The following is a 22,417-nucleotide window of genomic DNA, read 5'->3' as shown; positions in this document are numbered from 1 at the left end:
TATAAATGATATAAACATGCTCTACTTTTTTTCGTACGAATGTATATTTTGATTTTTTTTTCTAGTTTCCGCTACATTTTACAATAATGTCTCAATAAAGTTTTGAATTTATTTAAAAATAAGTACATACATTTGATTTCGTTAGTAATTTTGTGACATTCAAAATGGCTGTCGTTATATACACCTATATTCACTTTTTTTGTTGGTACGTGTTATTAACGAATTAAGAACGTAAGAGATATTAACAATAATAAGTAACGTATACTGACGTTCATAATTTAATAAACACTTAAACTGAAGATGGTGCGCAAGTGAATATTATTTTTAATTTGTTTTGTTAAAATTAAGTATTTTATTAGCAATATAGAAAATCCATACTTGTAAATATATGTACAATATACATGTATAAATAAAATGTGAAATATAACTGATTTTCGTTTTCAGAGCGTCACTTTACATACCGATGTTGGAGACATAAAGATAGAATTATTTTGTGAATTGTGTCCAAAAACTTGTGAGGTAATCATTTTTGATCTTTTCAATATAATTTTATATATGTATTTGGACTATCACAAAGCACTCTATTTATTTTGCAGAATTTCCTTGCTTTGTGTGCTAGTAATTACTATGACAATTGTATGTTTCATCGAAATATAAAAGGTTTCATTATACAAACTGGAGATCCTACACAAACTGGTAAAGGTGGAACATCAATATGGAACCGTAAATTTGAAGATGAATTTAAAGAAGAATTGAAACACAATACCAGAGGACTTATATCTATGGCTAATAATGGTCCAAATACAAATGGAAGTCAATTTTTTATAACTTACGGTCCTCAGCCACATCTAGATCTTAAATATACTTTATTTGGAAAGTAAGTAAACCTATTATTTAACTTTAATGTATAAATGTGTTGTAATTGGTATACTCACAATCAGTAAATTTGTTGTTGTTTTTAGGGTGATAGATGGTTTAGAAACTCTTGAACAACTGGAAAAACTTCCAGTAAATCCTAAAAATTATAAACCCCTCACAGAAACGCGAATAAATAGTGTAACTATACATGCTAATCCTTTGGCAGGATAAATATAAATAAATTGAAATTACAATTAAAGTCTTTAATTTTTTATACTCTCCTAAGATTTAGAATCAAATTTATTTTCATATATTCCCAATAATCTTTGATTCTGAGGGTCAAACGGACTTCGGAGATAAAGGTCCAAAGAATATCGCTTCCCCATAACTTCGATTTCATAATTACCACTTTCTAAAAATTCTTTTGTTACATTTTCCCCATCTGGATGCTTGACATACCTAATGTTAAACAAATTTAATGATAATGCCATTTTCATTCGATATAACTTTACTCACCCATGCCCTATAGCTTTCTCGCAACTGTATCCTCGTTCTGTTCTTCGTAAATAACCAACAACACGGTTATCTCTGTAAATCGCTTCTAAACCCCACAATGGAACATTACTATCCCAATATGTAATATTAGTATTATTTACATTGTACAGGTAATAAATCCAACCATAAAAATTAACTATAAGGTTTGTTATATTCACCTATTTACATGGACATGTACTAGCCTCTTTTTAATTCCAATTTTTCGTAACCGATCAACTACCGTCTTTCCCAAATATTTACCAAAATTGCGACAAGCAAATCCTAATCCGGCTTCTATGGGATTATCGTCTACTCTAAGATCTGAATTCCATAGAAGATATCCTGAAAGATACAGATGATTCGAATGCAATATAAATTATCTCAATATCAAAAATGTTCACTTGCATACCTTTCTCACAGCTAAGACTGTCCAAAGCTCTATATCCAGCAAGTTTCATCTTGTATGGTTCGCTACATTTTATTAAAGCTGTATAAACCTCTTGACAGGATGATTTTGGAATGTGCAATTCAAAACCAAGTTCGCCAACGAAACTAAGTCTAATTAAACGGACAGTTTCATTCTTTACTTTTACCAATTTTGTGGTTGAAAATTTCAAAGATTCGTCCGAGATTTCATTTCCTATTAATGATTCCACTATTTTTTGGCTATACAATAATTTGTACCATTTAAATTAATCTAAGTATAAATCTAAGCAACGTAAGCATGTACGATTCGATACGATACCTATTCGGACCTTGCACAGATAAAATTCCAATTTGTTCTGTAACGTCGTGTAAAGACACGTCAAAACCCTTTTCTTGTATCACTTTGTTCATGTGAGCCCAGGTATGATACGCTGCTACACCACCCGAAACTAATATTAAAAAAATACAAATCATGAATTTATGATAATGTTGTCAATCGAATGGTAACAGTTTGTAAAAACATACCGATGTAAAATGCTCTTTCTTTAAATATCGGATTTACAATTCCACCCGAGCCAGGCTCCATTACTGTAACCGTACAGTCCATTTCTACTCCTCCGGCATGATTCAACATACAAGTATAAACTGTTTTGTTGAAATCGCAATTTGTGTTTGCTGTAAATAAATAATCTGCAGCTTTTTGGACATCCGGTCCACAGAGGTAGAATTTTCCAAGATAAGACATATCAAACAGAGCAGCATTTGTTCGACACGCAAGAGCTTCTTCTCGAACCTAATACAGATGTATAAATCTTTTAATATCAATTCACTTAACATGAAAGTATGTTTTAACAGCTTAATTTGAAAGGCTCACTATGTTATCATACGGTGAAATCTGAAAATTGTATTCCTTTTCTAGTATTTCGCGATATTTGTCATTTTTGTTTTTCGGCATTCCATAATATCCACCGTAATCGTATGGCATGATTTCTATCTTTTTGTTTAAAGAAAACCATCCAGGTCGTTCCCAACCTTGACGTTCTTCCATAACGGCACCCCTGTTAACAAGTTGCTACAACAAATAAAGTAATAATCGTTTACACGTTTATACTGTATTGATTATTAAAAATGAGAGGGGTTCATTGAATAATCTTACATCGTGAAAAGGACTTGTTTTTAGATTTCTACCACTTAGGGGTTCATCGTATGGAAATATAACATTATAATTTTTCGCATATGCCTCGTGAGACCTCTCACTTGCCCAAGCTAAATTGTTTCTCTGTTCTGGAGTAAATCTAAAGACCAAAAAATAAGCATTCATGATATATAAGTTAAAAGAATAATTGTATTCTACCTTCTTATATCATAGCTGAACATATGCTTGTCGGGCCGACCATTGATTATCCAGTGTGCAATTTGTTCTCCACATCCACCCCCAAACATCATTCCAGCACTGTTATAACCACAAGAGTGAAACAATCCATAACACTGAGGATCCTCACCTTTTGAACGCATCAAAATTTAAGATGATTGAAATGTAAAAATAGGATATAAGAATCTGAAAACATTTTTTAAATTCTCACCCATGATCGGTTTATGGTCAGGTGTAAAGCTTTCTGGACCACATATAGTGGATTTTATTCCGGTCGTTGATAACTGAGGAATCAAACGAATCATCGATTTTAGATGAGTATCAAAGACATTCCAATCCAATTCGTAGAGACCGAATGAGAAGTTTTCTGGTACCTTTTGTATAAATGTAAGACAAACATTAACTATTGTTATTCTTAATACAAGTATACAGTAAAATTGATTTAACATAGACTTACTGAATCTAACATAATTGGATTTTGTTCATAACCACCTATAGCCATAGAGCTTCCCTGCATTCGAAAATATACATCAGCATCAAGATCTCTGACATTCGGAAGATTCTGTACTCCTGTTATGGGTTCGGTAATAATGTAAGCATGCTTAAATGGTATCAAAGGAATATCCATTCCAACCATTTTAACTGTATCTTTTGACCAAACTCCGGCAGCATTAAGAACAACATCGGTCTTTATAATTCCATATGGTGTCTCTACTCCGCAAACTTTTTTATTACTTACAGTAGGCTCTGTAAGTATTTTTGTCACAGGGCATTCTTCTATGAACTAAATAATTACCATAGTTCACATATATCTTTCTATATGTTCACGATTGTTGCTAACTGGAGGAAATAATTTCTAAATACCTGACAACCATTATTTCTTGCCGATTTTGTTAAAGCATTTATTAACATAGTAGGGTCGATACCGCCATCGTCGGTGCAATAAACAGCTCCTTGAAAACTATTTTCATCAAGTAATGGAAATAATTTCTTTGCTTCTTGCGGGGAAATAAGATTTGCTTCAATACCAAAAGCTTTGGAACCAGTAATCAATCGTTTATATTCGTCCAATCGTTCCTGTAAAATTAAAACAGAAAAGAAAAAGAAGAAAAAGGAGAAGGAGAATATTTACATTACTCTGAGCAATGTAAAGTCCACCGTTATTTGTCCATCCTGGATTTATTCCAGTTTCTTCTTCCAACGAGTTAAGAACATTTCTTGTAACCCTCAGCAGTTCCATTTCAACGTCACTTGGACTACGTACACTCCATATAAGGCCAGCAGTGTGCCATGTAGTGCCAGATGTTAATTTAGATTTGTCTAACAATACAGCATTAACACCGCATTTTCCTAAGTGATAAAGAGCGTTGCAACCTGCGCTACCACCACCTGAAAATATTATTCTTAATTTATGATCTAACATATCAAAAGAAAAAGAATATTTCCAGTATTTTCTTACCTATTATCACAACATCCGCATAGTCCGGTAGTTGTACTTTAGGTGGTGAATGCATCATCTTCATCGGTAAGAATCTAGCATAATCGATACGTACTTTGCACAACTGAAAATAATTCACTGTTAAACTTATAGTATAAATAAAGGAACGATTACAAATACCTTATGCTTTATTAAACGAAGCATGTTTCTTGTATAAAGACAAACACTATGGATTCACTTCATTCTGGTGTTATATTTATACTTAAATCACTCTATTCATGTTTTATCATTTCAATGACCTTGTTTTTCAATCCGCGTATCGGATGCTCTCATTAATCTTCAACACTATTCAATGTTCTTCTTTCACAGATATGTAGATATAAGGAAACCGTCAAAGCAATAATCTATTTGTAACACTATCTTCTAAAAATTAACGCGATAATATGACAAAATTCAAAGATACTGTAATACACGAAGAATTCTTCTTCTTCTTTTTTTCATCTTTTTTCTTATATACTGATAATAATTACACCAATAAATCTCTTTATTCCGTTTCAATTACAATATATTTTTCAACAAACATAACAAAAACTTACGATTATTTAGTTTTGCAAAAAATGAAAATCATAGTAGATGTTTACTAGCAATATCAATTGTGCTGTGAAATTCAACAAAATTTCATGCATCTAAAATTTAAATGTACACTAAGCGATACAATATTATTAACCCGCATTGTTTTTACAATATTTTTAATCTTTTTGTTGCAAAATGAAAACGAACACTACTTGTTGTAAATATGCTGCAGCTAAAAGAATGTTTCCTCGTTCAATGGGCACGCACTCGCACACATTTCTTTCCATTTATCTTTCTTAAATAAATAAAATAAATAAATAAATAAATATAATAATAATTAATTATAGGCGCGTACATACTTACACTTTGGATTAAACGTATTCTTAAAAAAATGCCGAGCTTCATCCGTAAAAGCGTAACGATTCATATTAAGTTAATCGTAAATAACAAATGAACTTGTAAAATGCAAATAACGAGATGAAATAACAAGATTATTATTATTAAGCTTCGTAAATAAGGTTGCTAAAGCTCATTGTTGATTTAATATTTAATATTGTACGTTGTTACTGTAGGAATTATACCTTTGTAAATGTTTGCCATTTAGATTTATAGATTTTGAAAAGCGTCGAATACAAGCTACAATTATTTTTAGCGTTACTCGAAAGGGGAGTATACCATTTTACGAATAAAATTCGACACTTTTACGATTAAGCAATTACAGAAGTACAAAAAAAGTTAATTTTCCGCGTTTAATAAACTGATTCAAATACTAAAAAAAAAAAAAAAGGTTCACGATAAAAAAACAGTAATTTGATCGTATGGAAGAGTTCGTTAAAGCGATGTGTACTCCTCGCTAGAAAGATTGTCCGTTTCTTCGGTATCTGAATTGGTCGCAGCTTGTACCCTAGCGTATTCGTCAGTGTCGATACTTTTACAGAAATGTATCGCGTACTTTAGTTTTTGTCGCAAAACCGGTTTACACGAATACCTTGGCATTTTCAAAAGGAAGAAGCAGGTGTAACTTTCAGGCAGAAAGTGGTCTGGTGGATTATACTTGTCCAGTACCTATTAACGTATAAATAAAAAATAATCGATATAGCTTGATCTTTCTTCTTTCTTTTTCTCCCTTTAGAAATCACATACCTGTAACACGAAATCTCTTCCTCGAAAGTCAGCAATGGTGCGTGGTAATCGAGTTCTACCCCAGACGAATCGTAGAAAGAGGGATCTTTCTTGGTTAGAGAATTCTTCCATCACCTCCCAGAACCATTGAATCAGAGGCGAGGTCGCTTCGATACCTGATTAATCAGATTAATGAGAAAAGATTAATGGCGGTTAGATAGGCAGGGTCGTGTGTCCTCATATGTATCATTTACCTTTATAAGTTGCAACAGATTTTAATAAAGTAAGCGGTATATCTGGACTTCCGCAGACCATCGTCTCCAGTTCGGATCCGCTAAACAACGCCAGGAAAGGCACAGGTATAACTTTCGACATTCCTTCGCGTACAGCAGTTACCTGAGCATCAAACTCGTGTAGCCTATAATCCAGTGCCAACTGAACGTACTCGTGCTTGTTTTCCGGCGTAATTTTTCGGTACCTGAAACAAACAATTGACGATGAGATCTAAGCAATTGAAATTGTGTGCAATTTACCTTTGAAGATGACGATTTCTATACCTACCTACTGGATAAAGGTACATCATGCCCTACAGCCGACGGTGTGGAGAAAGGCATTTCAAGAGTCTGAAATACCTTTTCGTCGGGATCCATGTCTCGTATGCACAATAATCCGGGAACATAATCTCTGTCGACTTCGGTCAAATCTGCCGGAGTTAATGGAATACCGGCGAGTTGTTTCCACAGAGGTTCCGCTAGATTCAGACTCAACGGGCTACCGGTTCTGATGGCTATGCCCATTAAGATTCCCAGAAATCGGAACATGTTCATGTGCAGCGGTGAATCGGCGGCTGGATTTAAGAGGAAACAATCTCTGTTGGTACCGTTGTCGTCCCGGCCGTTCGGTGTCGGTATAAGTAACGGTAGGGAACCGTTTTGTAATTCGTCGCACATCTCTGCTATACTCTCGCTGTATCCGCCGCCACAATCGTCTACACTCTCTCCTGTAGACACGCAGATAATCTCGTTAATTTTCTTCCGATCGACAATGTTTAAAAGAATCAACTTACCGATGAATTTCACTTTCCATACTCTGTGGGGAAAGAAGAGAACGTCCTGCGTCAACAACGACATCTTTGAGACCATTTGACCAAAGACAGACTTCATGCCATCTGGCCCTGCAAATCCACCTTTGCCTCTGGCTCGTTTAACTTGTATTCGATTTAATTCGATCACCGGCCCGTGTTGGCGATCTCTGACCATCGTTGCTTGAACCACTTTACGGAAGGTTGCTTCTTTAATACTGTACACTAATATCGGAGCCAGTTTACCAAGGCTGATGGAACCGGTGATTGGAAACATCGGTAAACACGGGCAAAGCAATTCGGCAAAGTGGTGAAGTAGTACCAATCGGTTGTGCAAGACAGGGAACGGAAGATCTTTCACAAGATCGTACTCCATCGGTGTGGTGGCAGGCATTCTGCTTTGAGTAGCCTTCATCGTACTCCAGGCTAAAGTGTGCGCGCTACCGCAAGCGACGCGAGTTATCTTTTTACCCTGTAACGCGTGAACCAGTCTCGGACGTTGAAGAGCGCACGTCGTTCCATCGCCTAGCTGGCCTTCGTCGTTGTCGCCCCAGGTGAATACTTCCCCTTTGTCGGAACACGCTACGCAATGCAACGAGCCTGTCGCGATAGAGATGATCTTTTTCCCTTGAAGCGCTGCTACTTTCCGCGGTCTTCGCACGTGATCGTCCGTGCCGTGACCCAAGCGATGGTAATCCCCTTTACCCCTGTGTACGTACAACGAACGTGAATATTCATTCAATATTCCAAGAATATACTTATGAAAGAATCTTACCACGTATATATAGCTCCTGATCTAGTCAAAGCGACAGAAAATTGGCTACCGCATTCAACTTTGATCACGCCAAGTCCTGCCAGAGAATCGATTTTCATTGGAACCTTGCAACCGTCGCTACCTCCTCTACCCAATTTCCCATAGTCTCCGTCGCCCCAGCTCCAAACGTTGTCGTCGTCGGTGACGCAAAGGGTTTGCGCGTCTCCGCTTCCACAAGCGACGTCGATCACTTTATAATCTTGTAGAGCTTCGACCAATTTGGGCGTCAATTGATCTTCGCTATCTCCGTGACCTAGACGTCCGTACCGACCTGCAACACACGGTGATATTTTCTTCGAATTTTGTTTCGCTTCAAAAGTACGCGGCCCGTATCGTATGTATGGTGACGCGACATTGGTAACCTTTTCCCCAGGTGTAGAGCCAACCGGCACTCGTGATCGCCGCGCTATGATGACCGCCGCAGGCTATATCGACAATTTCGGTCCCGAGTAATTCGTCGATCAATTTCGGTCGGTCGTACGACAATCTGTTTCCATGTCCTAGCTTCCCATCATCGCCCTCGCCCCAGGAGTACACGTGACCCTCGGAGCTCAAAGCGAGACAATGTTTACCTCCTGAATTGACTGCTACCTTTTTCACGAATACGTGTTGTATGGACTCCAAAAGGGTTGGCACCATAACGGAATCCGTGCCACCGATTCCCAAACGTCCAACTGCGCCGTATCCTATGTAGACGTAGATTTCACGTTAGAGGGAACAAGTTAAGTGGTACCAGGAAAGGCTTACCGGTTGCGTAGACTTTTCCATCGGCAGTGACCGCAAATAGAGTTTGCTCCCCGCCGGTGAGCTGAACGGGTCGAAGTGCGGACAAGCTCTCGCAAAGAACGGGCAACTTTACCTTTGCGCCCTCGAGGCCACCCAGTTGACCGCGATGATTGTGACCCCAGCCGTAAATCGCGCCGGATCCGTCCCACGATAACGTCCAATCTTCCGGTCTTCGATTCAACCACTGCAACAATTGTTCGTCGTGCTCTTGCTTGAACAGCTCGTGATTCTCGTGATCCTTCGTGTTCCCCTCGCCGTCCGTGATCATCTCGTTTATTCGTTTCGTAACTTCGAGGCAGAACGCCTTCGGAAACGGCGTTCGATTCACCAGAGACTTGGCTACTCGAGCGGAAAGGCAATACCTTCGGAACCAAGACCATTTGTGAATTTCCGAACAGCACTGCATCTCGTCCAGCTCGAGGTCGCAGGCGAGCGCTACGAGAACCTTGAAGAAATCGCTGTGCATTAATTGCTTGCCACCGCGAACCAACGGATCTTCGTAGGCGTATTGTTTCAGTAGTGCCTGAGGCAGAGAACCGAGAAGAGAGGACAGAGCGATTTCTGGACGTATACCCGGTCCAGTCGTGTATACCACTTGCAGCTTCTTCAACGCCCACATTCGCTGCCGGGCAGACAAGACGCTCAGTTGACTGCACTGGGCCAAAGTGGCAGCGAGCCGAGTCGCCACGTTTCTATCCAAATTGATCAGACTATTGTCGAGAAGGCATTCCGCAAGCACGATAGACGGTTGCGATAGAACCGCTCTATCTGAGACGAGTTCATGAGGTGCGAGGGTTGCGAGTACAGGGTAAACGGTGAATCGCCATCCCCAACCGTTCACAGATCCGTCCGAGGAGAATCTCCATCTGAGTTCGTCGCCTGCAATTCGAATCTCAGCGGCCCATTCGCTCCATTTTCGACCGGATTTCACCGCCACCACTCGATTGTTCCCGTCCATGATGGTCAGAGGATCGTGTCTTCTTTCGGTGGAGCAATGCCGATCGAATTCGATTCTAAGCGCCTCCGCGCCAGGAATCTTCACGTGACCGGTCAACGTGGTGCCGTCTATGTACGGATGCGGGCTCTCCTGCACAACCGGTTGCGGAACGTTACTCCTGTTGTTCGAGTTCGCCACGGTGTCCTCGAGTTCCGTGATGCAAAGCTCCAACACCATGTTGCGGATCGTGGCGTTCGTTTTTGCTAAAGCGATCAGCACCGAAGATATAGTTTCCTTGGCTCCCTTGCATATTCGGTTCGCTACGGCCAGCTTCAGTAGATCGACCAACATTCTAGCGTTCTCTTCGGTCAACGTGCACGTAAAGTCGTCCAGATTCGAATTCGCGGCCACCGCTTCGCCGACTATTTGAGCATTAGACGTGAGCGTAGCCGCGATCACGCTCATCGCGCTGGTGGACATTTTGGAGGCACGCGAAGATAAACTGGCCGAACTGGACATCGAGGGAAATACCGCCAACGGGTAGTCTTCGGATTCCGGGCTCGTCCTTGGACTGGCGGTGACCAAATTGGCGAGGTCCGCTGCGTTCGCGGGTGCTTCTCCACCTCCTTGCGCGCTGTCCCCTACGTTCTGATACACGTGACTGTGTCCTCCGGCGATGCTCGATGATCCGTCCGATACCGGTATCGCCGAATCGTTGATGGAACATCCGCTGCCACCGCCGGTCACACCGCCTGCGACACCGACACCTCCGCTAGCACCACCTCTGATACATCTGACAGCTCCATTTCCACCGCTGTTGTTATTGTTCGACGATCTTAACGTCGAATGACTTTGCAATGCCGTTACCACGGCTATCCTTGCCTGTATTATACGAAGAGCGTTTATCACGTGTTGCAACGCTTGCTGTTTCGCGACATCGCTTTCCAACGATAGGATGATGCTCGAGAGGGAAGGCCTGTTAGAAGAGGTAGCAGCATCGCCATCGCCAACGTTACCGATACCCGGAACGATGCTCTTCGAACATGACGGAATCGGTCCAGCGTTCGCTTCCATCTCCATTTCCATCTCTCCTTCCACTTCCACCTCCGTGTCCAGAATATTTTTGAACCTCAGCGATGCTTGACCGAGCGGATCCTTCGCTGTCGGAAAGGTAACCGGTTCTTGATTGTTCGCCGCTGGTTGATCGGTCAAGACCCAGGCGATGCTGTGACTCGAGCCGCATGAAACTCGGTTCACTCTGGTGTCGTCGAGTTCGTGCACTAACGATGGTTTCTTGTTGACGATCGTCGATCCATTTCCCTGTTGTCCGTGATCGTTGTCGCCCCAAGCGTAAACCTGTCCCGCGTCCGTCACCGCTAAACAGTGGAGAGCACCGACGGCCACGTGAATCACCTTCTTGCCTCGAAGACCCTCGACCAGCGTAGGTTTCCTCACGTGATGATCGTTACCGTGACCGAGTCGGAAATAGTCTCCTTTGCCCCACGTCCAAACCTCGCCGTATTTGGTCAACGCGAGGGAGAACTGAGCACCGCATTCAATCTGTACTACCCCTAAACCGTTCAACCGATCGACCAATAAAGGCGTGTAACATCCGTCGCTACCTCCTCGACCGAGCTTACCAAAGTCCCCGTCGCCCCACGAATAAACCGAACCATCGGCGGTTAACGACATTGTCTGAGCATCCCTGCTGCCACAAGCGACTTGTATCACCCTCTGGCCCACCAGAGATTGCACTAATTTTGGTTTCAGTTGGGTGCTGGTGTCGCCATGGCCTAATCTTCCATACTCGCCCAAGCCCCAAGTGTAAAGCTCCCCGCTGCTGGTTATAGCGGCCGAATGACCGGATCCACACGCGATATCCCGGATTCTTTTCGACTTGAGCGATTCGATCAGTCTCGGTTTGTCCAGCGACAAGCAATTACCGTGGCCTAGTTTACCGTCTTCTCCTTCGCCCCATGAAAACACCCTGCCGTCCTGCGTAAGGGCCAACGCGTGCTTTCCACCTGAGTGCACCGCCACTTTCTTGATCACGTATTGACTCAAAAACGGAATGAGCTTTGGCTCGCAAACGTTGCTATCGTCGCCGAGGCCCAGCCTACCGTTCGTACCTTCTCCGCAGGCGTACAATTTTCCTTCCTGACTGACTACGAACAGGGTCTTACTACCCCCGGCTATGTGAACTGGCTTCAGTTTCGAAAGAGCTTCGCTGTAAACGGGCAGCTTGATCTTTGATCCCTTCAAACCTCCAAGTTGATCCTTGTCGTTCAATCCCCATACGTATACGGCCGAGTGTTGCGGTACCTCGGCTGCTCGTTGCGAGCTCATCTGCTCCTGAACGATCTCCCAGTCCGAAGCTAGAAACGATACCGACGTTGCCAGTTGATTTTCGAACAGCTTTTTCTTACCGACTATCTGAAGTCCGTGAATCTTGCAATCTATACCACCGTTCCGACACTGTTTTATCGAGATCTCGATGCAAGGGTAATATTTCTTCACGTCCTGGAGCAACAGGACGCTGGTGTCGGTATGTCGTACGCTAATTATCGCCAATTCTACCAAACCGGTGAACGAGTCGCCAACGTTCACCGCTATCAACGACGGCATGTAACTACTGTCCTGCGGGTTCACGACGATCTTCAACGAATGCACCAGAATGCCCGGGAACATTTCCAATCGAATCCAGTGTTTGCCCTGTAAACCACAACTCTGCCAGTACTGTCCGGACTCGTTAACCAGCCGCGTTGCCCAATTCTCCCGCGAAGACACGCTCAAGGTCCGAATGCACTTGGACCAATCGTGTATCAAGGAGGTTTCCGTGAAGTCTTGCCGATGATATCTACCCGGTTTACCGGCGTACACCGCTGCCGAACCCGGTTCCACGATTCGATTGAACCCGTGCCGATGGCAACGTTTCGTGTAAAAGCAATTCTCGCACAAGTTGTAACTCTCGCAGTACTTGCACTTGAACCGAGGGCCGGATATCGGTAGAAGATGGCAGGAATTGCAAGAGACCGAATGATGGCAGGAAGGTACTCTTTCCATTTCGATCGCGCAACCAGTCCAGCCGCTTTGTTGCGGAAAATCAACCGATACATCTTTCCCGTTGTTTATTATGCCGGTAACTACCCCGACGCTCTGATGATTCACCGAACCCCATTTGTACTTCGGCACCGTCACCGACGCTTTCACTCTAACCTTGTCGCCGATTTTCAGCGCCGCAGGACCCGGGGTCGCTGGCGGATGACCCAACAGTTCGATGTGAATGAATCTCACCCAGTACGTACCCCCTTTCCGCTGCCAGGCGACTTGAACGTTCAAATCGTGCAATCCCTCCGGGTCGATCTTGATCACTTGACCAACGTCACCGTACTCCACTTCCTCGTAGCTCTTGCAACATCGTACCAACATCCCGGGAATCAGATTGTCCCGTACGTAGATCGCGTACTCGTCGACCCAGAGAAAATCCGAACGTTTCATGTAATTTTGCGGCACGTTCGAGGAGACAGGGTCGTGCGTCGACGGGGAATCGTCGATGTTGTCGCTGGCCGAATCATCGGGATCCGACAACCCGTACACGCTGGACAACGTTTCGCTGTCGCTCAAGGCAGCGTCCGGATTTTCCAGCAACCACGCCACCACGCTTTCCGCCGTGATAAATCCTACCACGGTGCTGAGATTCTTGATCGCAAACTCTACGCTCTTCTTTGGAAAACCCATCTCTATAAGCTGAGCTACCAGTGGACTCGTAGGCGAAGGACTTTTTCTTCCGTTACTTCTGCAATGCTTCTTTTGGCTAGACGTAAGTGATACTAAAGAACAATCGGACGCGGGGGAGTCCGGATCAGAAAACGGGCCCGTTCGTTGAATGGGAGAGTGTCTCAGTTCGGAGGCTAAATACTGAGAAACCGCTAACGCTGCTTCCTCTAATTCCTTCCGTTTAAATATCGGCTTTAATGGTTGCGGTCGCGTGGCTCGCATCAACATTTCTTGGAACAAGGTAACGCGTTTCGGCCGAGAAACATCCTTACCACCGACGCTGCTGTTACTGTCCTCGTCGTTGGCGTTGTCGATATCACCGTCTCGTTGAATCACAGCCTCGCCAACCCGACGAATCGTCTCGCTGTTGTCGCTGATGTGAACGCAACTAGATGCGCGGAATTCTCTGCCGTTGTCGCCGTCTCCACCTCCCGCGTCCTCGCCCTCGTCGTCGCCAACATCCTCGCCGTCGTTGTCTTCCTCGTTATGATCGCCGTGATCGTGATCGTGATCGTGATCGCGATCGTGGTCGTGGTTGTGATCGTAATCGTGATCCAGATCGTGATTGTGCTCCAGGTTTTCTAGATTATCGTGAACGTGATCCTCGAGAAGAACGGTAGCTCCGGCAACACCGACGTTGCTTTCGTCGCAGCAGCAGCCGATGTCATCGTTAACGTTACTAACGCCGTTACTCTTATTTATCACGAATCTTAACACTCTTCGAAGTTTCGATTGATGATCCAAGATTGCTTTGCCCGCGTTCAACGCGGCAAGCTGTTGCTGTTGACTGCGTAAGATGGACGCGTTTACGGTACCGGCTATCACAGGCATACCGTTCGGTCTCTTGTCCATTCCTTGATAACCCAGCAATAAATTGGCCCAAGTGGGTACGAAACAATCTGGCAAAGGCATCCGATCCAAACGAAACCTCTCGCCGATACGTTTAATCGCGACGAAAGGAACCTTTCTGCGCGTGTCGTTCTCGTCGTGCATCTGTACGAGTATCTTCGAGTGTCTGGTGAATTTACATATCGTGCCAATTTGTCCGTCAACGTCGACCAAACCGCCGATCCTCGGTCTGTCGTCCAGACTTCCCACGACGATCAGAGCAGCCATCACGGTATCTTGGATATTCACGCTATTCTCGCCTCCATTCTCGTTCACTTGTATGTGAAACAGTGGTCCGTCGCTCAATAGATCCGAGGCAAGCGACAACTTCGAAGCGAGGAACCCGTTCAAGCTGGCGTTCCACTTCGAAAGCGAATGCAAATGTCGAATCAGGGAGACGAGCTCCTCCGCGACGGTGGAACTGTGAGAGGCGGTAAGAGATACGCGACATTTGTTCGAATAAAGCTCCGACGAAGTGCCGAGATCGCAAGCGAGCGCGATGTGTCCAAGTATACGAAAGATTTTCTCCAATAACGGCGTCATGTTGGGATTGTCAGCGGACCAGGAGGGTAAAACTGCGGCCAACAAACGCACCGCCATTATCTGCTTCTCCAGATTCGGGTTCGCCTCCTCGGCAATGACGCTCAAGAGGAAATCGATCCACGCGTTGGTGCTCAAAGCCTTGCAGAGTTCCGTCGATTTCGCGATCGCTCGGAGCAAACCAAGGGTCGCCCAAGTTTCGTGATGTTCTCTGGCTAATTGCGAGTGGCTACTCAAATTGTATTTGTACGCGGAAGATATGATACCGCGTAAAACCGAAGCGAGTATCTTTATGGCGGAGGGAGATACTTTATCGGCTTCGATGCCGCAACAGAGCAGCGCAAGCCTGAGCACGGTGACGGAAGCGGACTTGAGACAAGTAGTCGGATGCACATCCGTGAAATCGTTCCTTTTTTCCGCTTTAGCGACAGCCCCGTCCAACGGAGAATCGACGTCGGTGTCGGTCTCGGGTGGTGTCGGTGGTTCCACAAGCTTCAAATCATACTTTTCCTCCTTGCCCATGCGATACGAGTTGGTGGTGCCGTTGTCCCATTGCACCCGAATCCAGCCGTCCTCGCCGAGCTCTCCGATCACTTGACCCTCGCCCGGTGGCGGGCCATCTTGATCGCCCCACTTCCAATCGACGCCACGAACCACCCTTGTTCCGGTTTTCATCAGAGCCGCCAGTTCCATACCGTTCAGCTGAACGCTCGCCGGTTTCGTCTTCTCTAAGCTGTCCTCGTATATGGCCGTAGTCGCCTCCTTTGCTTTCGATTCGTCCGCGAACGTGGACGGTCCGATTTGCCTGAGTAACGTCAGAATGCTCGACACGGTGCCGGAATTGATTAGCAAGCCAATTTCGTTCGCGTGTTGATAATTCGATATCATGCCCAGTATCGTGAGCAAGAATCTTGCCCTGGGCAACTTTCGCAACCACGTGTACGTACCCTGATTCAAGCTGCTTTTGTCGCTAACTTTCGGCTTGGTTGGCACTTCTGCCTGAACTACGAACGCTCGTAAAGCTTGAACCGCCCACGATGTAACCTCTGCTTCGGCTAAAATGATCTTCGACTTTTGATACGGTGTTATCGAACGAATATCTTGAAGGCAATGGATTATCCCGTCGGCTAGAAACTTATTCTCGTGAGACAAGCCGAGCCAACCGTTTAACAACGAATACTTGACCGACGTGATCAAACAGTCCTTCTTCAGCAACTGCTGCATCATCAGGATACCCTGTTCGCGCAATTTCGCGCGTTGCATTTGACAATACATGGCTCTGCGCAGAGTCTCGACGTCTCCACCGTCCTCTGTGATCACAAAATTAATGATATTCGTCATCAATTCGTGCGAGTCGATGTTCAACGTTCGTTGCCTGATCCTTTCGGTTATCTTGCCGCACATTTTCCTCGCGTCCGACAGATTCTCGAATCTCGGCGAGGCCGGTGGCTTCGCTTCCTTCGGCGTCGTATCCCCGTCCGATTTACTCTTCATCTTTGCGTTCTGAATCGAAACGTTCACTATGTCCTCGGGTTTGCTCGGCGATTCTCTGTTCTTTCGAATGTCCCTGATAGTTGTCTGAACGGTCTTCTTGAATCTCGGCGTCGTGTGCAACAGTTTCAGATCACGTAACCCTTTGATCTCGTAGCTGGTAGCCGAACGCACTTCGTGCAGAAGGAATCTACATTTCTCTTGTGCCGGAGCGCAAACCTCCTTGTAACTTCTGTTCTGTTGCTGCCTGATCCTGATCAAGTTCCATTTGGTCTGATGAATCGCTCTGACCATATCGGCCAACGGCTTCGTTAGTCTAGCACCGTTATCGTTTCCGGTTTCCTGATCGATCAAGCTGATCGCCTGATTGCCTAAAGCGAGGTGTTTTATGATAACGGCCATTAAAAGTCTGCTAACTTCCTCGACCGGATGGTCGCCGCAAAAATCTGTGTGCGCTAAAAGATTATTGGCCTTCGAGTATTTCTCGACTAGAGTCAAAAAAGTTTGCACTTGTGCGTCGCTTCTGTTGTGAGTCTCCGCCAGGGCGCATATAAACGCGGTCACACGATCGTCCCATTCCTTTTGCGGCTCGTTCTTGCGATCGCGTACAGGAAGAAGCGGAGGCTCCGTCGGAGAGTTCGCCGCCGTCGACGTGTTGCTTCTCGCTTCGTCCTTTTCCTCCTCGTAAGGATTCGGCGGTTGTAAGATCTGTAAACCGCCTCGAAGAAAATTCCCGTTCAACCAAATTCCGGCCTCTTCTTCGGCCGTTTGCAACGGTAAGCTTTGTCTCATTCTGTGAGCGTGTAGTCCCAAAAGAAAGGCTAAAGCTCTCTCCGTGTCGAGTAAAGAAGAACATACGTCCGTAACGTCGATGGTAATTTCAGCGTTCTCGGGCTCCGAGTGACAGTAATGACCGACGAAATAAGAATCCATCATTGTTCGTGCCAATTGACCACGGGGTGCGGTTATCTCGCCGGAACCGTCCCAACTACCGGCAACGCTTCTTTGTAAACCCTCCAACGAATTCGACTTTCCCTCCAGACGAACGTCTTGAACGTCGTACACGTTGTTGTTCACCACCACCCAAAGACCACCGTCGCGATTATGATTCTCCAAATCCGCCCAACGGATGACCGAAGGTTCATCCGAGATCGAAACCTTATTACCGTGCTGCGGAGCTATAATTCCTGGCCAAGAGAGATCGTCCATTTCGTTCTTCTCGATCGTTGGCACTAATTTGTTGAACTGATCTAACGCGTCCAACATCGGGGTCATTATTTCCATCCAATTCATGTTGAGCAGCAACATTGGATGGTCCAGTTGCAGCAAGATCAGACAAGTAACTAATTCCGGTAACAAAATGTTCGCGATGTCGCTCTTCAAGATGGTGCTAACGAAAACGAACCGCTTGATGCTGGTGTTTGCTAATTCGGCGGCGAGTGTCATCACCTCGATCACGTGAACAGAAATCTGTGAAATGTATTTCTTCAAGAGCGACTCCGCTCCGAGCATCTCCTGATCGCGTAAATTCTTCGTCTCAGACTCGTTGATGCATTCGTATACTTGAGCGATCAGCAATCGTTGAAATTTTAACAGAAGATTCAAGCTGGGGTAACTATCTCTTCGCTGCGATTCCTCGCAATTACGATCCAACTGGTCAGCGGCCGCTAATCTTGATTGCGTGATGCAGGTACCATTTTTAATTAATTGTTTTATCAGTTGTAACAACGATATGGTAGTGTGGTTCTTTTCTGAATTCAATTCCTTCGCTTGTTTCGTGTCGCTGGTTTTAGTTATCGTGAGAAATTCCTTTTCGTCCACGACATCGGTCGTCTCTGCTTTCACCGCCGTCTTCAGCGCTAATTCCAGACCACCGTCCGCCATTAAGCTGGAAACCAGTAAATCGGCCATAAACTGCTGACCGTTGCTGTTATTATTGTTATTGTTACTATTACCGTTGTTGTTGTTGTTGTTGTTGTTGCTTGCATTTATTTGCTCCAAATTACCGTTCGCTTTCGATAAGAAATTCGACAGAGTCTTTGCGCGTTCGTTCGCTGTAGGCAATAAAATACTCCAACCGGTTTGTAAAACAGCTTGGGCCGCCTCTTGAATCGTTGCTAGAATTCCTATGCCGCTTGCAAGCGTGACGCATCGTTGTTTCAAAGAATTCAATAACGGACTGCCAGCCAGACCGATCGATTTACAGTCGATGTTGTGCGTTATCATAGTGTGCAGTTGTAATCGGATCAAGTTCAACGTGGCGACGGCTAAACATTCGCGGTCTTGGGTAGGTGGTCGCACGCTTGGCAATCCTTCGCAAGCCTTGCTCAACAGCGTGTCCAAAAGTCGAAAGGTGTCTTCGGAAATGTCCACGACGAAAGCTACTCGGCTGGCAACCGACCAGGCCGATGTACACCATGCGAAACTCTGAGTTGGTCCGCAAGCTAGGCCGATCACGTTTTTACCAGATAGTGTCGGACAGAGCGTAGGCTCCGACACGACGGTGCCCAACGCTGGATCGATCTGACCATAATCGTTCCTACCCCATCCATAAACCAACTGATCCTCTGTCAATGCCAGTACGTGTAAGCTTCCGACGCACAGTTCCTTCACTTTTTTCCCTTTCAACGCTTCGATCGCTTTCGGATATCTTACATGCTCCTCGTTCCCGTGGCCCAAACGATACGCTTCTCCTTTTCCCCAAGTGTACACTTCTCCGTATGCGGTTAACGCCGCTGAAAATTGCCCGCCACAGTACACTTTAGCCACGTTTATGTCCAACAATTTATCGACTATCTTCGGTGTTTTCGATCCATCGCAGCCTCCTCTACCAAGTTTTCCGTAATCACCGTCGCCCCAAGAAAATACTATACCAGACGCGGTAACGCAGAGCGTCTGAGAATCACCGCTACCACACGCCACGTATACAACCATGTGTCCGTTCAGGGCGCTTACCAACGTAGGTACCGTTACGTCGTCTGAATTTCCGTGGCCCAATCTGCCATAATTCCCTCGCCCCCAGGTGTACAGTTCACCATTCGAGGTGAGAGCTGCCGAATAAGTACTCCCGCAAGCTATAAACGTGATGTTCTTGTCGACCAACGGCTCGATCAGTTTTGGTTCTTCGTACCACGTCCTATCTCCGTGTCCTAATCGACCACCGTCCCCGTTTCCCCACGAATACACGGAACTGTCTTGCGTCAGTGCTAAATAATGTTTACCATCTGGATGAGAAGCGATCATTATGACAGATTTATCCGAAAATCCGTACACTCTTTGAGGGTATTGAGTTTCCGACCCATAATACATCATGTACACATTTCCACTAGTAGAGAGAATCATTAGCGCTCTTTCGGTACAGCATAGCTGTTTAATACCAAGTTCTGCGATAGCGTCGCAATAAAACGGAGACGATCCATTGCCACCGAATTTCACGCTGCCCCAAGCTAGAACTTCTTCAAGCGTTTGATTTTGATTTTTCAAGAACCTATCGGTTATGATCGGCGGTAAAAGAGGAGTAGCTAATCTGCTTAGATTGCACATTATAATCACTGCTGCTTTTCGTAAATCAACGGACGTCGAGTCATCCTCGGGTAGCCTTAGATACTTGAGTAAAACTTCGCAAGGACCTGGCGCCACGTTTACATCTGTTCGTCTTGATTTTAAGGCTGGAATAGCGTTCAATCTTCTAAGTAATGGAACCAATGGTGCCATGCTTCCAGGTGGCATAACACGATTATCTTGATGCTTATGTTTACCACTCAAATGAAGCAACAAGCAAACGGAATCCAATAAACTTGATAGTGTAGCTCTCTGCGTTACCAATTCTAATAACAAGCAAAGAGCCGTATGTTGATCGGCTAATGGTATAGGACACCATGATCTTCCGTTAACTATCTCTCTAAAAATCAAACAATTTTCATATTATTACATGTACTTTAACATCTGCAAAATTTGAATAAGAAATAAAAAACAAAACAAATTATTTAATATCAATGACAACGATGAACTGATTATTAATATGTATACTGTAAATACCCTGTAACAACTTGTCTCAAAAATTTCGCTGATCGTTCAACTACTTCCAACCAAACTTGAGAAACGTTGTTTTCGTCAAAAAGCGTAGCCTCAGGCAATGATTGTAACGCTTCCAGTGATTCGGACAGAAGCTCGCTACAAAATTCTACATCTTCTCCGGATCTCCAAGCTCGTCGTAAGTATGCAAAGGAAAAATTTAATGCCGCACGAGAGCCGACTCGTGCTAAACCTAATGTTGCTTTCTCATTCGGTCTGATACTGAAATTATTACACATTTTTTATTTAAATTCATTCCAAATAAAGAATAATACATGCCGGATTTGCTCTATTATTTTCGTATTTAAGTTGTGTACTGTACATTTTTTGCAATTTAGTAGCAGGTTTAAGCGCCGGTGGGATATCTTTAGCTTCCTGAGGTTCGTGACGAGAAAGAGCTGTCAAGTATCGACGTGCTACGACTAAGCGTTGCCGTAATCGTGTAGCAGACAATGTACTATTTGCAACTTCATAACACAGTTTTCTTTGTTCCTTGATCAATAAATCAATACATGTTGTTAGATCAGAAATAGCTAAAAAATTTTTCAAATATTATACATCCTAGAATGCTCTTCAAGTGAAATACTTTCCACTTGATTATACAATATAAACATAATATCTCAAACGAAACATTGTTTTATATTAAAATAAAATTCTTTACATGGTTGAGGACCCCAAAGCCACGAATCTATCACTTGTTGGCTTGGCATACTTTTTTCTACATGCTTGTTTGCTCTTGCTGCTTCTTCCTCGTCTAATTTTTGGCATGGTCCACAATTACAACCACGATGCGGACCGCAAATTCCATCGCAACACAGACAGGACAAAACCCTCATGTTACAATAATAATGACCACTTTCTCCTGAAAACATCCAAGTATCATATATTTTGTTAATTCAAATAATTAATTATAACTTGTTCATTATTAAAGCTCTTTTACTACCTTTTTTGGCTATTATACCAGCTGCATTAATTAGTCCATCACTGAAGGAACCTACAATTTCACCATCCTGTACCATTTCATTCCAAAGCTCTGCCAAACCATCCCGATAAAGTAAACGTTTCAGATCTGTTTTTAGCCATTTTGCATCCAAGCGGATCTCTGGCCTTATTACAATATCCAACTGAATGCTCATCTTGATTTTGTTACATGTATCAAGCTTCTAGAAATATTTACTTTTAATCTACAAAATCTAAATATATAGTATTCTTTACTGTATCTTGCTTATTTTTTAATTGATAAAGGATATCGGTGATTCTCTTCAGTAATATTAAATTATTCCAGTTTGCTTCGTCGCAAATGCATTGTAGTCTTCTTCATTTAATCAGAGGATTCAAATTCCAATTATACAAGAAGAAATCTAAATACAAAGTATTCTAATGTTTTTGAGAATTACTTCTCAAAGGTTAATGAAACTTCTTAAGTGAAATTTTTAGTGCTCTTGCTCTGGCACATTTGAAAATTTGCAACTTGTTCATTTTATTTCATGTCACTAAAAATTAATCATTATTCCGGAATATTTGCATAATTAGATCGCGTTAATTAACAAAACTGCAATTTATGATTATTTAAAATTGTCATTGTTCGCTACTTTATGATTTTTACTTGTTATCGCTACATTTCATCGCGACAACCAAATTCAATTTTTCACGAAAAATCACGCAATGTTATACAGGCGGTTTATTGATCGTAAAAAAAGAACTTA

General features: G+C 43.7%; 3 protein-coding genes across 3 annotated transcripts; 1 reads left to right on the top strand and 2 right to left on the bottom strand.

Annotated features, from left to right (window-relative positions):
• The first annotated feature begins 143 nt into the window (after positions 1 to 143).
• On the top strand, positions 144 to 1,117 carry LOC114879283 (peptidyl-prolyl cis-trans isomerase-like 3). The gene is made up of 4 exons (XM_029194074.2): positions 144 to 303; positions 445 to 519; positions 597 to 877; positions 963 to 1,117. Exons 1-4 carry the CDS (start codon positions 301 to 303, stop codon positions 1,087 to 1,089), a joined length of 486 nt encoding a protein of 161 aa, XP_029049907.1. The 5' UTR covers positions 144 to 300; the 3' UTR covers positions 1,090 to 1,117.
• On the bottom strand, positions 923 to 5,060 carry LOC114879267 (sarcosine dehydrogenase, mitochondrial). Its single transcript, XM_029194044.2, has 16 exons — positions 4,809 to 5,060; positions 4,650 to 4,752; positions 4,323 to 4,579; positions 4,055 to 4,267; positions 3,648 to 3,974; positions 3,402 to 3,564; positions 3,173 to 3,320; positions 2,975 to 3,113; positions 2,693 to 2,890; positions 2,344 to 2,611; positions 2,138 to 2,267; positions 1,802 to 2,058; positions 1,572 to 1,734; positions 1,375 to 1,482; positions 1,111 to 1,317; positions 923 to 1,015 (listed from the first exon to the last, which is right to left on the bottom strand). Exons 1-15 carry the CDS (start codon positions 4,830 to 4,832, stop codon positions 1,140 to 1,142), a joined length of 2,676 nt encoding a protein of 891 aa, XP_029049877.1. The 5' UTR covers positions 4,833 to 5,060; the 3' UTR covers positions 923 to 1,015; positions 1,111 to 1,139.
• Positions 5,061 to 5,154: 94 nt separating this feature from the next.
• Positions 5,155 to 22,411, bottom strand: LOC114879264 (E3 ubiquitin-protein ligase HERC2). Its single transcript, XM_029194033.2, has 12 exons — positions 21,655 to 22,411; positions 21,373 to 21,573; positions 21,034 to 21,244; positions 20,676 to 20,933; positions 8,966 to 20,538; positions 8,581 to 8,904; positions 8,180 to 8,489; positions 7,390 to 8,111; positions 6,885 to 7,323; positions 6,578 to 6,801; positions 6,345 to 6,499; positions 5,155 to 6,266 (listed from the first exon to the last, which is right to left on the bottom strand). Exons 1-12 carry the CDS (start codon positions 21,845 to 21,847, stop codon positions 6,033 to 6,035), a joined length of 14,844 nt encoding a protein of 4,947 aa, XP_029049866.2. The 5' UTR covers positions 21,848 to 22,411; the 3' UTR covers positions 5,155 to 6,032.
• Positions 22,412 to 22,417: the final 6 nt, after the last annotated feature.

Source organism: Osmia bicornis, chromosome 12 (assembly GCF_907164935.1).
Source record: "Osmia bicornis bicornis chromosome 12, iOsmBic2.1, whole genome shotgun sequence".
NCBI classification, from domain to species: Eukaryota; Metazoa; Arthropoda; class Insecta; order Hymenoptera; family Megachilidae; genus Osmia; species Osmia bicornis.
Note: the sequence above shows the minus strand (reverse complement) of the source record. Positions and strands in the feature narration are given on the sequence as shown.

What these genes read in the sequence shown, in the direction of transcription:
- LOC114879267 (XM_029194044.2), bottom strand. Translation starts at nt 4,832, where the DNA reads ATGCTTCGTTTAATAAAGCATAAG. An exon ending in TTTCACCGTATGATAACATA is followed by an intron (nt 2,612 to 2,692) that starts GTGAGCCTTTCA and finishes CATCTGTATTAG; the next exon opens with GTTCGAGAAGAAGCTCTTGC. An exon ending in TCTGTGCAAGGTCCGAATAG is followed by an intron (nt 2,059 to 2,137) that starts GTATCGTATCGA and finishes ATTATTGTATAG; the next exon opens with CCAAAAAATAGTGGAATCAT.
- LOC114879264 (XM_029194033.2), bottom strand. Translation starts at nt 21,847, where the DNA reads ATGAGCATTCAGTTGGATATTGTAATAAGGCCAGAGATCCGCTTGGAT. An exon ending in GCTTTGGGGTCCTCAACCAT is followed by an intron (nt 21,245 to 21,372) that starts GTAAAGAATTTT and finishes AAAATTTTTTAG; the next exon opens with CTATTTCTGATCTAACAACA. An exon ending in TGGAAAAGTCTACGCAACCG is followed by an intron (nt 8,905 to 8,965) that starts GTAAGCCTTTCC and finishes ACGTCTACATAG; the next exon opens with GATACGGCGCAGTTGGACGT.
- LOC114879283 (XM_029194074.2), top strand. An exon ending in TGTGTCCAAAAACTTGTGAG is followed by an intron (nt 520 to 596) that starts GTAATCATTTTT and finishes TTTATTTTGCAG; the next exon opens with AATTTCCTTGCTTTGTGTGC. An exon ending in AAATATACTTTATTTGGAAA is followed by an intron (nt 878 to 962) that starts GTAAGTAAACCT and finishes TGTTGTTTTTAG; the next exon opens with GGTGATAGATGGTTTAGAAA.